A 13,275-nucleotide genomic window follows, 5' to 3' on the forward strand; every position below is an offset into this window, starting at 1 on the left:
TCATGCTTCTCATCTCTATAATTATATATTGGTAAGGATGAGTTTAAATTAATGTCTTGTTCTTTTGAAATAAAAAGATTTAAACTCGGCTAAATTGAAATGAAATGAGAGTAGATATAAACTAAACTCATTTAGTAAATAACAAAAAATTAATTAAACTGAAATAAAATGAACTTATAAATTAAAGTTGAAATTAAGTTCAAGAAAACATGGTTTGACAACCGTAGGATGATCATTTCACATTTCACGATAAATTGACTTTAAATGAATTTATATGCTACACACTCAAACATGTCATATAACCGTCCAAATTATTCATTTACCTTTTTTATTTTCGATATTTTAATTAAAGATAAACAAATAATTGCCATGTACAGAGTTAATTATACCATCTTCTCATACGTACAACGTAACTTTCTGAAAAACCGAAAATTAAACCTTTGTTCGTTCGAGCAAATGCACAATAAACATTAAGCTTATTTGTTGTAACTTGTACTAACAACTCAGAAAAATTGGAACTATGAATACTTGGAATCTAATCAACTGCCCTAAAATGATGACTTATTGATCGATTCAAAGCTTCAACAAAAAGTGTAACTATCCCATCATCATCAATTGGGTGGCATTTTGCGACTATATTTATGGTAATGTACCTAAAAATAGAACCTTTTATTTTCGGCCTAAAACGTGTAAGTAGACCTACTAGTACTTGAATAAGAGCAATGTATACTTGTGCAATGTATATTTGATACATCAAAATCAATTGGTACTCCTATGAGACACAAGCTTTATGCATCATTTTCATACACCTTATAACCAATGACTAATGCCCTTGCAATTAAATACTATAAAATTAATCGCTCTACTCGAAGTCAATTATTGGCTCGTGGGATTAGGATTACGACATTAAAAATATGTCGTTTAATGTTAAATCAATTAGTTTAGTTGATAAAGTTATTCAGTGTATATATATGGTCACATTCAAAATCTATAAGTTTGAAACCTATCAGTATTAATCAAAGATTTCCTTAGGCCAGGCTCTCTATACGACAAGATTAATGAAAGTTAAAGTGACTAGATTACGAATTAAAATCAATTAGTTTAGATGATAGAGTTATTGAATGTGATCATATTCAAGATCTAATAAGTTTGAAACCCGTCAACATTAACCAAAATGTTCCTTAGGGCTCTCTTTTAACAAGAAAAGATCGAGAATGTTAAAGTGACTTCATTAAAAATTAAAATCAGTTAGTTTAGATGATAAATTTATTGAATGTGGTCATATTCAAGATCTTATAAGTTTAAAACTCGTCAGCATTAACCAAAAAGTTCCTTAGGGTTTTATTTCTTTACGAGAAGTTTAAAGAAAGTTTATGTAACGAGATTATGAAAACGTAAAGATGATCAAGCATAACTAGCAAGGGGTCCAATTGTTAGGACATTAAACATTAAGATTCATATTTGACATACATGATCATTAGTAGTACTTCCTTAATAAATTCCCCAAATTACTTCCCTATGAATTAATTGGACAAACCAATTAATTCACTAAGAAAGTAAAACATAGTTTGTCCTAATAACTGAAATTTAAGCCCTAATTAAAAACTATTAAGTACATACAAGGTAGCACAAAGTGAAATTAAATAAAGCTAGAGAATTAAAAACCCTAGAAAACTTGAAAAAACACAAGTAGTAAATACTAGTAGAAGTACTAGAGCATCATCACTTGGGTTGATTTCAATTTTCTTGTAGTAAATAATAATAATATGATTATTATCATCTTAATATGGACCTACACCCACATGATTCACATTTGCTTGAGGAGGTAAAAACCCTTCTTTCATCAGAATATCATGCTCATTTTCCTGCATTATAATCATCAAACAAAGTTAATCTCATCGCGTAATCACCATATTATCAATAAATCGTAATAAAAAAAACACTAATTCCGTCATTATTCATCTTCCTTCATTATAGTCGATCAAACTCCTCTTATTCATATGCTATTTGTTCGTTCACCTTAGTTTTTGTTTTAAACGAGTTTTGTATCAGAATATCTTACATGTGAGATCAGTACAAATTCTTATATACTCGTATTATATTGCATTATTGTGTCACATAAAACCGTGTTATATGAGTTTTTGTGTACACGTAAAGTAGATTAATTATACGGAATATATATCATGAATCCGATTTTTTTATTAGATGTTTAAAATGTTTGTACTAAAAAAGTGTGACATAATATTGATTAGGGTTAGGGCTAGAAAGAAAGAGTGTACAAACCTGCTGCTGGCGCACATTAGCCTTCTTCACGGGTTGATGGTCAGGCATAAGTCCGAAATGGATATGTGGAAAGTGAGCCCACTTTTTTTTTAACATACAAAAAGAAACCAACAAAATTCATCACTTTTTCAGAAATTTTGCAATAAAATATAGTACATAAAAAAATTATAAAAAAATTAAATTAAATGAAGGAATAATTTAGAGATTTTACATTCTTAGCTGCTGCACTAAATGCCTCCCTATGGCTAATATCAGGATTTCCAGCTTTGATACGTTGAATTTCATCCCTGTCACGATATTATCGACTTATTAGTTTCCAATCGGTCTTGTATAAGACATGTAAATATCATACGTAATCATTCTTGAAATCATTAAATGAAGTGCATAACTTGGGATAAAACTGTCTTATGTCATACAATATTATTTAGTCGATTTTGATATAACAAGATCGAAGTGGGAGCCACTTTAACCCGTACTATATTATTTAGTAACAATATTATCGACTTAATCAATTTCCAATTAGTCTTGTATAAGACATGTAGACATCACTACATAATCATTCTTAAAATTATTAAATGAGGTACATAAAATGGAATAAAAACGTCTTATGATATACAATGGTCTGATTTAAGTTACTTCCCATTAATTTTGTACATTTTGTTTACACGCCTTAAAGGGGGAGCCTATTTAACCGTACTATATTATTGAATAACATTATGAAAATAAACCGACATTATGAAAAAATTAAAAGTAATTTGTACTTATAATTTTACTATCAATTAATAATGCATGCAAACATATGAATGAAAGTATAAACTTACTTGATGAATCTATTATAGGCAGAGGGTACTCTCTGTCTCTTCTCTGGAGCTGTTGATGACAATATCATATAAACATGCAAATAATAACACACTTATTACAAGCTATAAAACAAAGCACATGAACATATACACATTTAATTTTAACTTACATTTCTGACAAAATTTAATTGTGTTTTCCCTTTTTCGCATTGAATTCACTCATACGGAATTTTCTCGGTCTAAATCATAACCTCATCATTTCAATTCACATCATATATCAAATCATATCATATCGTCCCATACTAATACCGAGTATCTATCTATCTATCTATATATCTATCGATCTGTCGATAAATCTCATCACATACTTAGTCTTGGATTTTATGTGCTCATGTCCCCTATGTCTCTAACTAACTTTTTTCAGAGATGTGGGGAACAAACACTTGGCACCTAACTTGACACGAATTTGCTTTTTTTACAATTACTTTCTTGATTTCATACAATATAGACGTACATTTTTCTAATTGACAAGTCTTAATTCCTTAATTAGTTGATATCATTACAATTTCTAAACGATAATTAATTATATGAAACGGTTTTTATTGCATATTTAATTTTACAAGAAGCTTGTTAATTACAAGAGAGGTATATATATGTCATAAGAGATACCCCATCCGACCCCACAGGGTTTTTATTAAAATACTCGTCACAAATGAATAAAAGTGTAAAGACTTTGTTGAGTCGGAGGTAGTAGTACTTAAAAACATTATAAACAAAGTTTATAAATCTTTTAAGCAACTAAAAGTAGAAGAAAACCTAAAGGAGCAAGACCATTAATTACTTAGAATAGCTAACTAGGGTTTAGTCAAAAAATTGTAGAAACATTTAACTCGAATCCGGATTAAACTGGATGATGAAAAAAAGTCGGAAAACAAAAACATATTGTGATTATCATCACAAAACTTTAGTCCAAAAAATGCAATTTTTGAAAGGGAGTGAAAGCTAGGGCATCAAAGTATTTATCAAAGAAAGACATTAATTAATAATAAAATAAAATAAGTGTAATTAAGAGTAAAAGAAATTTAATTAAACTTACGTCGATTAATAGGAGCAGGTTTAGGAATATCATGATGAAACTGATGATGATGATGATGTTGTTGTTGATGATGATGATCAACTCCTCTCATCATAGGCATCATAGCTTCATTATTCATCATTGCTTGATGATTATTATTCATCATTAAATTCGGTGTCGAGTTCCTAATCTCCTCCTACATAACCGATAACAAGTATTATTAAAGACACGTGAAATATTACAAATTGACCTCATATCATGTCCATATCAAATTACACATATTGACATATAAGTATATAGTTTATTTTCGTCGTGATTCGACTTAAGTGGGATCACTAGTTTGTCAGAGTTCCGATTCTTTTGAATCACACACTCAAACCATAAGTTTTATCATGCATTATCTTTTTAAATTACTAAACATTGTTGTATAATTAACATAGTTTATCATGCTTTTTCTTCGTGAGATTATACACTGTTGTCGACTGTGCACACGCGTTTTTAAAAAAAAAAAAAAAAAACTTGATGAATTAATGTAAAAGTGACCGTACCAAAAGGTTGTGAGGAGAAGAGAAGAAAGAGGTAGGAGCAAGATGAAGCTGGTTACTGAGAGTAGGAGGTGGTGGTGGTGGCGGAGACGGAGACGGAAAAAGAAGAGCCTTCATGTTGGCTGATAACAAGTTTGCACAATGTCCACACCTTACCGTCACCGTCTTGAACAAACTGCTACATGGCACACTCACCTACACCATACATTTTTATCATTAATATTTTTAAACCTAAAAATTCAAATAAAAATGTATATTATATGCTTTTATATTAAATTTAAATTAAACCTAAATAATTTAAAGTCGGCTAATATAAATCGTCAATTGAACCGTGTTAGTTTCGTAAGAGACGGTTTCATATGTACTAATTACAAGACATGTAACTAAATATTCAGCCTAAATATTAAAATAAAAATGTATATTATATGCTTTTATATTAAATTTAAATTAAACGTAGATGATTTAAAGTCGGCTAATATAAATCGTCAATTGAACCGTGTTAGTTTCCTAAGAGACGGTTTCACATGTACTAATTACAAGATATGTAACTAAATATATATGTTGCATGAAATGAATTTAAGGGTGATTAATAGAGTAATAAAAGTCGTCACAGAACATTATAACATGTGAAACCGTCTCATATGAGAATCATGTACAAGTATTTATAGAAGAAGAAGAAAAGAACTAGAAGAAAAGGAACATACGGCGAGGACAGTGTCACAATAGTTGCAATGGACGTAGCAAAGCTGGTCGGAGGGAGAAAGTTGGTGGTCCGGGGTTTCGAACCCGGGACCTCCAGCACTTCCTGTTGTTGTTGATGAGGATGAAGATGACATTTCCTTCTTCTAATTCTTCTTTTTTATTATTTTTATTAGTTTTAATAATTAAAATATAATAATAAAAGATAAATAAAAATGATATGATGTGATTTTTTCTAAGGAGGAGAATGATGGGATAGATATGGACTGACTATTGATTGACTGATCGGTGATGTTTTATAGTAAAAATAGAATTTAATTTAATTTTATCTTTATATTATTATTTTATTAAATAATAATAATAATTTTTTTTTTTTTTGTATTTATTATAACGTTTTTTTAGGGATCTGGTCTTACCCTCACTCTATAACAAATGGGTGGAGAGAAAAAAGAGAGAAGTGTTTGAGAAAAGAAAGTATAATGTGTGTTATGATGATACCAATTATATAGTACAAGTTAAAAAAAGTTATGCCCACCACTTCCCTTACAACCCCACACCCTAAATTTAAAGCAATCTTGCCCTTCCATTTATTTTTTTTCCCTTTCAATTTGGTCACTCTCTAGTCTTATCATACGAATTTTGTACTATTTTTATAGAAATATTGTACTTTGTCGCGGTTTAAGACTGTTTCGAGTTGATTTCAATTTGGTGTTCTTAAGTTTTAAAAGTTGACGTTCTTATTGATTTGTGATTTGAATTCCTTTTCATAGCTGAGATGTCAATTATTACACAAGTATAACTTTATAGGTAATGGCTGTAACTAATGTTCAAATTTACAGTTTTTATACCTGACCTAGTGTCATTTAGGTGAAATTTGTAAAATGTCGACATATATAACAAAGTGTAATATCAGGCTGATTTTAGTTTGATGTCCTTAAGTTTTTTAAATTAATATATGTTAATTACAGGTTTGTAAAGATTTTTTATGTAAGTTTACAACACAAGTGTAAGTAATAAGTGTAACTAATGTTGAATTAAATTTACACTTTTAATACCTAGTGTCACCTAGGTGAAATTTTCAAAATGTGGACATAACAAAGTGACTTTTCATGACTTTATTTAGATAATTGTTGTTTTCTAGTTTATTGAACTATCGAGTACCCCTAATAAAAGGCATTGTTTGAGAGCTTTATATAATTTGATAACTATTGGTCCATGAGTTTGAACTTGACAATTGACATGGATGTGCTTGTTTGTTTTTCCATGTTTATAATGTCTTGTAATGATTACTCAATAATAAGGTTGTTCTATTACATTCAACTATTGATAAATGCTACAAGAACAGTTAGATTTAAATTTTGGACAAATATATTCACTAGTTAGCCTAAAGTTGTACTAGTTCATTAATCACATGCAAATCAAGCACAAGAAAAATGGTTTAATTTGTCTTTTTAACCTGAAGACCTAGACCCTAATTCAAGATGTCAAAGTTAAAGGAATAATTATTCTTCTCAAAAATTAAATGTAAGTATTTAAGAATTTAAACATCGCATCTCACATTACAACAAAAAAACATATTATGCAGTGATACTGAGTTTTAATACAAGTCATTTAGATATAGAGAAAGAGTCTTATAATCACACATCATTGGCATACATTTCATATTGTAGAGCAGCTAGATAGTGCCATGAGCAAGTTTGAGAGAAGCATAGATGAACATTTAAATTTTGAAAAACAACAAGACGGATTTTAAACCACCAGGCAATGTTTCTAAAAAATGATAACACGATTATTTTGATAGTGATTAAATGATAGGCGTCTCTATTCTATTCTATATACCGATTACAGAATTTGAAAATCATATAATTTTTATGATGGAATAATTTTGATAGACGCATGTATTCACTTTAGATCATGCAACTAGAAACGAAATTAAAACATTAGAAATCATATTTTATTTTTTTCATGAATACCAACAACTAACTATAGTCCGGATTCGACCCGGGTAAAACCAATAGGATGGTAAAGCTCTCCCTTATGAGTTTTAACATTGCTGCATCTCCAGGTTCAAACAAAATTCGAGATCTTTGGTTAACTCTTATATGAGTTGTGATATGTTCATTTTATATATACTTTTACCCCTCATTTTAGCTCGGTTTCTATTGATTATCATACTTTAATTAGTATACTTTTGAGCTAATTTTGTGTTCTAGGTGTATTGTTGTGTTTGTTACGGTTTTGTAGGAATCTAAGCATTTAGAGGCTTTTTCCTATGATTTTGTACACCAAAGTTCACTAAGCTAAACAAGGCCAAACATTGGACTAAGCATGGAGCATTGGATTGATGTTTGCATGAAGATTTGTTGGATTGAAATAAGAATTACAAATGTTGCCAACAATCAAAGTCAAGCCCAACTTCAATGTCCTTACTAAGGTCAAGCATTGGATGCTATGAAAGCTTTGGATGCCAAGAAGAGCTTAGGATGCTAGGAATTGAGCACTACCGAAAGAAGCATAGAGATCCCTCACGCAATCAAGCACGGACGTAGTGGAATGACGAAGGGGCACACCACCCCGATCGGGGCCGCCCAACCCCGATCGGGGCCGCTTGATTCTCGGTTGTTTTTGTTCTTCCTCCTCTCCTATAAATAGGAGAGGTATTCCTAGGTTCTAAGTATCTCATTCTACGTCTAATTCTACTACAATAAGCCTCAAGCATTATAAGTTTTCTCTCTTTAGTTTTCATTTAAGTTATAAGTTGTTTAAGCATTCCTTAGTTAATCTTTCAATAGTTTGTATTTCAAGAGATTTTCAAGCATTTGTCATTCAATCTTTTGGTTATTAGTTACTTGTTCTTCCATACAAGTCTTCCTTATTAAGGTATTTCTCATTACAAGTTTACAATTTACACCATTACTTTAGTTATCACATAGTCATTATAATCAAGTTTTTCATATTTGCTTTAGCTTTGTTCTTTACATATGTTATATCACTTAACTAATATAATTCATATAACCATGTTTAATATTCTTTACAAATTAGTTTGCATTTTACATCTTAGTATGAGTAGCTAAATTCTCTAGTCTAAAGGCTAGGGGAGCCATGCAAAATCAAACATATAATATGACTAAATAAAGTTCATAATAATATTGATCAATTGTTTCCACCACATGCTTGTTTTGTTATGTTTAATCTTTGATTATCGGCCATAGTCATTGATTAAGTTTGTTCATTCGTTCTAAAGTCGAGAGGCACGGAATTGAATTAGACTAAGCATGTGTGGTAGGACGACCTAGTCATGGACGAGAGTTTCTCTAGGACCCGGTCTATGGTTGACACTAATGCCGTAAGGTGGGTGTCTTTAAGCCTAAGCAATTGACAAGATTATTACTAACAAGTTTATCATGTTATTATGTTTACCTTTGCATGGGTAACCCGACCCCTTTAGACTACCTTTAATCATATTTTATTTACATTGCATTTTCATTAATCATCAAACAAACGAACAAAACCAAAATCGTAATCAACCTCGATAAAAATCTAATCACAGCAATTCAAGACGTAATTCCCGTTTCCTTGTGTTCGACCCCTATTACTACATTTAATTGTGTCTAGGGAAATTATCTTTGCATAGGTACGCGACAAAGCCTATCAAATTTTGGCGCCGTTGCCGGGGAAACGGTTTTATTGATTATTGAATTGTCGATTTTTATCTTATTTTTCTTTGTCTTGGGGAACACTTGTTCCTTGAGACCGTTACTTATCATTTTCCTAGAGATTGTTGTCTTATGCCCAGGTCCTCTCGAAGTGGGGAATTGCTTTCACCGGATTCCGATCCCGAGAAAACATTTAGGAAAAGACGACGTTTTTGGAAGGAAGTAAAAGAAGCCGCTTCTCCTATACAAATTGAAAGTGCTAGAAAGTCTTATTTAGACGATCTAGAGGTTCTTGAAGGGGAGGAGGTTTCTTGTTCATCAACTCCACCACCACCATCTACTACCAAAAAGATGGTGAGACTTTCCGATCACTCGAAGCCCACCGCGGCTATGCTTCCGGCTGGAATCACAACCACTCAAATCACCGCACCAGACTTCGAGATCAAACCGGCTTTTATCAGCCTTGTGGAGAGAAGACAATTTGGGGGAAGTCCTTTGGAGGATCCCAATTTGCATGTGCAAAACTTTTGTGACTACTGCTCCATGATCCGTCAAACGGGCGTCACCCAAGAGCAAATAAGGGAAATTCTTTTCCCTTTCTCTTTAAAGGACAAGGCCAAGCTTTGGATCAATAGCCTTGACCGCACCACCTTGAAAATCACCAATTGGGAGACCTTGGCTCTCGCTTTTTATCAAAAGTTTTTTCCACCAGAGAAAACTCAAACATTGAGGAGCCAAATCACCGGATTCCGTCAACAAGCTCTTGAGAGCTTATATGAAGCTTGGGAGAGGTACAAAGAGCTTCAAAGGCAATGCCCACACCATGGGCTAGATGATTGGTTTCTGGCAATAACATTCTACAATGGATGTTGTGCCGAGTCCCGAAGGATTCTCGATTCCGCCAACAATGGGCGGTTTGATCAAATTGACACCAATCTTGCCCATTCCACGATAGAATCTATGGCAATTCATGATGCCCAATATGTCAATTCCCGAGTTGTGCCATCTAAAGGTAAAGAAGAATCCTCCAACAACTCCGTCTTGCTAGCTCAAATTGCTTTGCTCCAACAACAATTGGCGGAGAGGGATGCTAGAGATTCCATTCAACAAGTCAATGCCATGTCCTCAACAAACCAAATCGTTGTGTGTGAAGGTTGCGGAAGTGCGGGTCATTATGCCGCTCATTGCCGAACCCCCATTGAAGAGGTAAATGCTTTTCAAGCTTTTAGACAAAGTTCATATCCACCGGGTACATTTTCCAACACTTACAACCCGAATTCAAAATTCCATCCGAACTTGTCTTACACTAGCAATAATGTGCTAAACCCTCAACCCCCACCACAACAAAATGCCTATGTACCCCAACAACAAAAGTATATCCCTCCACCGGGTTATCAAAATCAACAAAGGCCCCCACAAAACAATTACCAACAAAATCCACCACAAAATAGCCAACAAAACAATCAAGGAGGTGGTAAGCTTGAGGGCATGATAATCCAAATGCAAAGGGAGTTGTTGGCTCAAATTCAAAAGAATGATCAAGCTCATAGTGCCGCGGTCAAGATGTTGGAACAACAAGTGGCTCAATTAGCCACTTCTAGCTCTCAAAGGAAGAACGGTCAACTACCTCCCCAAGGTGAGCAACCACATGAAACCGCTAACTCTATTTCCTTGAGAAGTGGTTCAAGCTATGATGGGCCATCCATGACTTTGGATGATGAGGTGGTTGTTAAAAAGGCTAAGCTTGGGGGAAATGACAAAGGGAAGGCTAGTGAAGAGCCTATTGTTAAAGATCGTGTGCCATTTCCTCATCGATTGTTGATGCTAAAGAGGAAGAGCAAGCTTGATGCCAAAGATGTTGGGTCTCCTATGCAAAAAGAAAGTGATGAGGTGGTTATTGAAGAAATCTCTCCTAATGCTAAGGAGAGTGATGTCGTTTCAAACAAGGTTAGTGCTCCCAAAGAGATAGTGAAAGATGTGGAGGATGCTCCTCCCAAGGAAGTTGTTCATGTACCATTTCCCCACCGTCTAGCAAAGCACAAGGAGGAAGGTAAGTTTGCTAAATTTTTGGAAGTTTGTAAGAATTTGCAAGTCACCATCCCGTTTATGGAATTGATTACCCAAGTCCCTTCTTACGCAAAGTTTATGAAGGAAATCCTCTCAAAGAAGAGATCCCTCAATGTGGTTGAGACCATTGCTTTCACCGAAGAGTGTAGTGCACTCTTACAAAACAAGTCTCCCCTGAAACTTAAGGACCCCGGTAGCTATTCTATTCCTTGCACTATAGGCAATTATACCATTGATAAGGCCCTTTGCGACCTAGGTGCTAGTGTAAGCGTCATGCCCTATTCCCTTTGTGAAAAACTTAACATGAGTGCTTTAAAATGCACAAGTATTACATTGCAAATGGCGGACCGTTCTTTAAAGCGACCTCTAGGTGTCTTAGAAGATGTTCCCGTCAAAGTTGGCAAGTTTTTCATACCCGTTGACTTCCTCATACTTGATATGGCCGAGGATTTACAAACCCCAATTATATTGGGTAGGCCATTTTTACACACCGCGGGTGCGTTAATTGATGTGAAAAATGGGAGGTTGACGTTGGAAGTGGGCGATGACCGGGTTTCCTTTAGCAAAAACAACACCATTAGAAGCCCAATGTTACAAGAGTCTTGTTATTTATTTAGCACTGTGGACTCTTCTTATGCCTCTGCTATGCTTGGATCCTCACTAATGGATCCGTTGGAGGACGATGTGGGTGTTGTTTGCCTTGTAGGAAATGATGCGAAGGACGCTATTGCTAAAAGTGGAAAAAGGAAGAAAGGGAAATTTTATTTGAAAATTTTCAAATGGTTGAGAAATGCAAAGATAGCTATGAAATGGAGCTTGGTCGGTGGCAAGCTCAATGACAAAACTTGAATCAAATAGCTTCTTACGTCGTGCGGGACGTTAAACCAGCGCTTCTTGGGAGGCAACCCAAGCTTTTTATTGCTTTTATTTTTCTCATTTTTTTGCAATTTTCTTTTTTTCGTAGATTAGAAATAAAATACTCGATTAGCAAATTGAGTAAGTTTTTAATTGCTTTGCATAATAGTTTAAATCTCACAACCCATTAAACATAACCTCTAGTCCTTCCTGTTTTGTGCTTTGAGCCATTTTTTTTGGTTTGATTGGGTAATTTGAATAGTTGGCACATTGAGGACAATGTGATGTTTAGCTTGGGGGGGATTGCATTTGCATATAGTATAGATTGCATGCTTTTGCATATAGTGTAGTTGCATGTAGTGTAGAAAATTTGAAAATTTTGAGAGAAATTTTTGCTTTATGCTTGCTTATAGCCTACTTTCCTCTTTGCTTATCCTATTAATAGCTTGTTGCTAATGATTTATTCTATAATGATGGGATATTAGCTACATGGGGATGTCTTGACATAGTAGGCGGGAGATAAAGAATGAATCGAATGGGCTTGGTCTTGACTTTTGGCAAGCTACAAAATGGTAAGGTAGAGCCTCTTTTTGACCGATGCATCCATATCCGGTCTCTCTTAGGTGAGTGTAGGTCTCCTTATGATATGTGTTTTATCAAAACGCACAAGTATGGTTCTCATGTCATCTCTTGGTAAGCATTCATTCATCTGTTATAGCATTTTGGAGAATTTTCCTTTCACAAACAATTCTCCCTAGCTACATTATAAATTGCCTACCCTTGTTGAGCTAGTAGCTTTGTTTGTCCTTGTTTGGGTGCTCAACTGGGATTTATTTCAAAGTTTGGAAAATCATGTGAGCTTGGTCTTAATGCTCAAGAAAGAAAAGAAGAAAAAGTGATGATGAATTGAATTGAAAAAAATCAAGAAGAAAAAGAAATGTATAAGCATGAAAGAAAATGAAAAAAAAGAGATGAATAAATTGAAAAAGAAAAAAAAAAGGGAAAAAGAGAAGAAGAAGTTGATGTGAGAAATTCTCATGCATTATTCATATATTTTGGAGGATTTTCTCATGGTTTGCATTGCAAAATTGGGTTAGAAATAGGATTGAGCACCTTTACAATTTGGTAGTTGCTAGCTTGACTTAGCTCCACATTACCATAATTCATTTGTTCCCCCTTCTTACCCATTACATTATTACCTTCTTCCTACCCATTTGGCTTCTTTATCATGCTTACATATGATTATCCTTGCTTACTAGTTTTGACATGTTTACCATATTAGATTGCGGGCACAT

General features: G+C 33.6%; 1 protein-coding gene and 1 non-coding gene across 2 annotated transcripts; both read right to left on the reverse strand.

The window, feature by feature from the left end:
• Positions 1 to 1,411: 1,411 nt before the first annotated feature.
• Positions 1,412 to 5,669, reverse strand: LOC141585985 (axial regulator YABBY 1). The gene is made up of 7 exons (XM_074407073.1): positions 5,408 to 5,669; positions 4,707 to 4,898; positions 4,180 to 4,354; positions 3,105 to 3,153; positions 2,495 to 2,570; positions 2,284 to 2,364; positions 1,412 to 1,865 (listed from the first exon to the last, which is right to left on the reverse strand). Exons 1-7 carry the CDS (start codon positions 5,537 to 5,539, stop codon positions 1,782 to 1,784), a joined length of 789 nt encoding a protein of 262 aa, XP_074263174.1. The 5' UTR covers positions 5,540 to 5,669; the 3' UTR covers positions 1,412 to 1,781.
• A 4,111-nt stretch (positions 5,670 to 9,780) lies between these two features.
• Positions 9,781 to 9,888, reverse strand: LOC141589355 (small nucleolar RNA R71). The gene has a single exon (XR_012520297.1). It is a non-coding gene; the product is annotated as a small nucleolar RNA R71 (small nucleolar RNA).
• Positions 9,889 to 13,275: the final 3,387 nt, after the last annotated feature.

Source organism: Silene latifolia, chromosome 6, assembly GCF_048544455.1.
Source record: "Silene latifolia isolate original U9 population chromosome 6, ASM4854445v1, whole genome shotgun sequence".
Taxonomy (NCBI): Eukaryota; Viridiplantae; Streptophyta; class Magnoliopsida; order Caryophyllales; family Caryophyllaceae; genus Silene; species Silene latifolia.

What these genes read in the sequence shown, in the direction of transcription:
- LOC141585985 (XM_074407073.1), bottom strand. Translation starts at nt 5,539, where the DNA reads ATGTCATCTTCATCCTCATCAACAACAACAGGAAGTGCTGGAGGTCCC. An exon ending in CTTCTCCTCACAACCTTTTG is followed by an intron (nt 4,355 to 4,706) that starts GTACGGTCACTT and finishes TCGGTTATGTAG; the next exon opens with GAGGAGATTAGGAACTCGAC. An exon ending in CTAATGTGCGCCAGCAGCAG is followed by an intron (nt 1,866 to 2,283) that starts GTTTGTACACTC and finishes ATTATAATGCAG; the next exon opens with GAAAATGAGCATGATATTCT.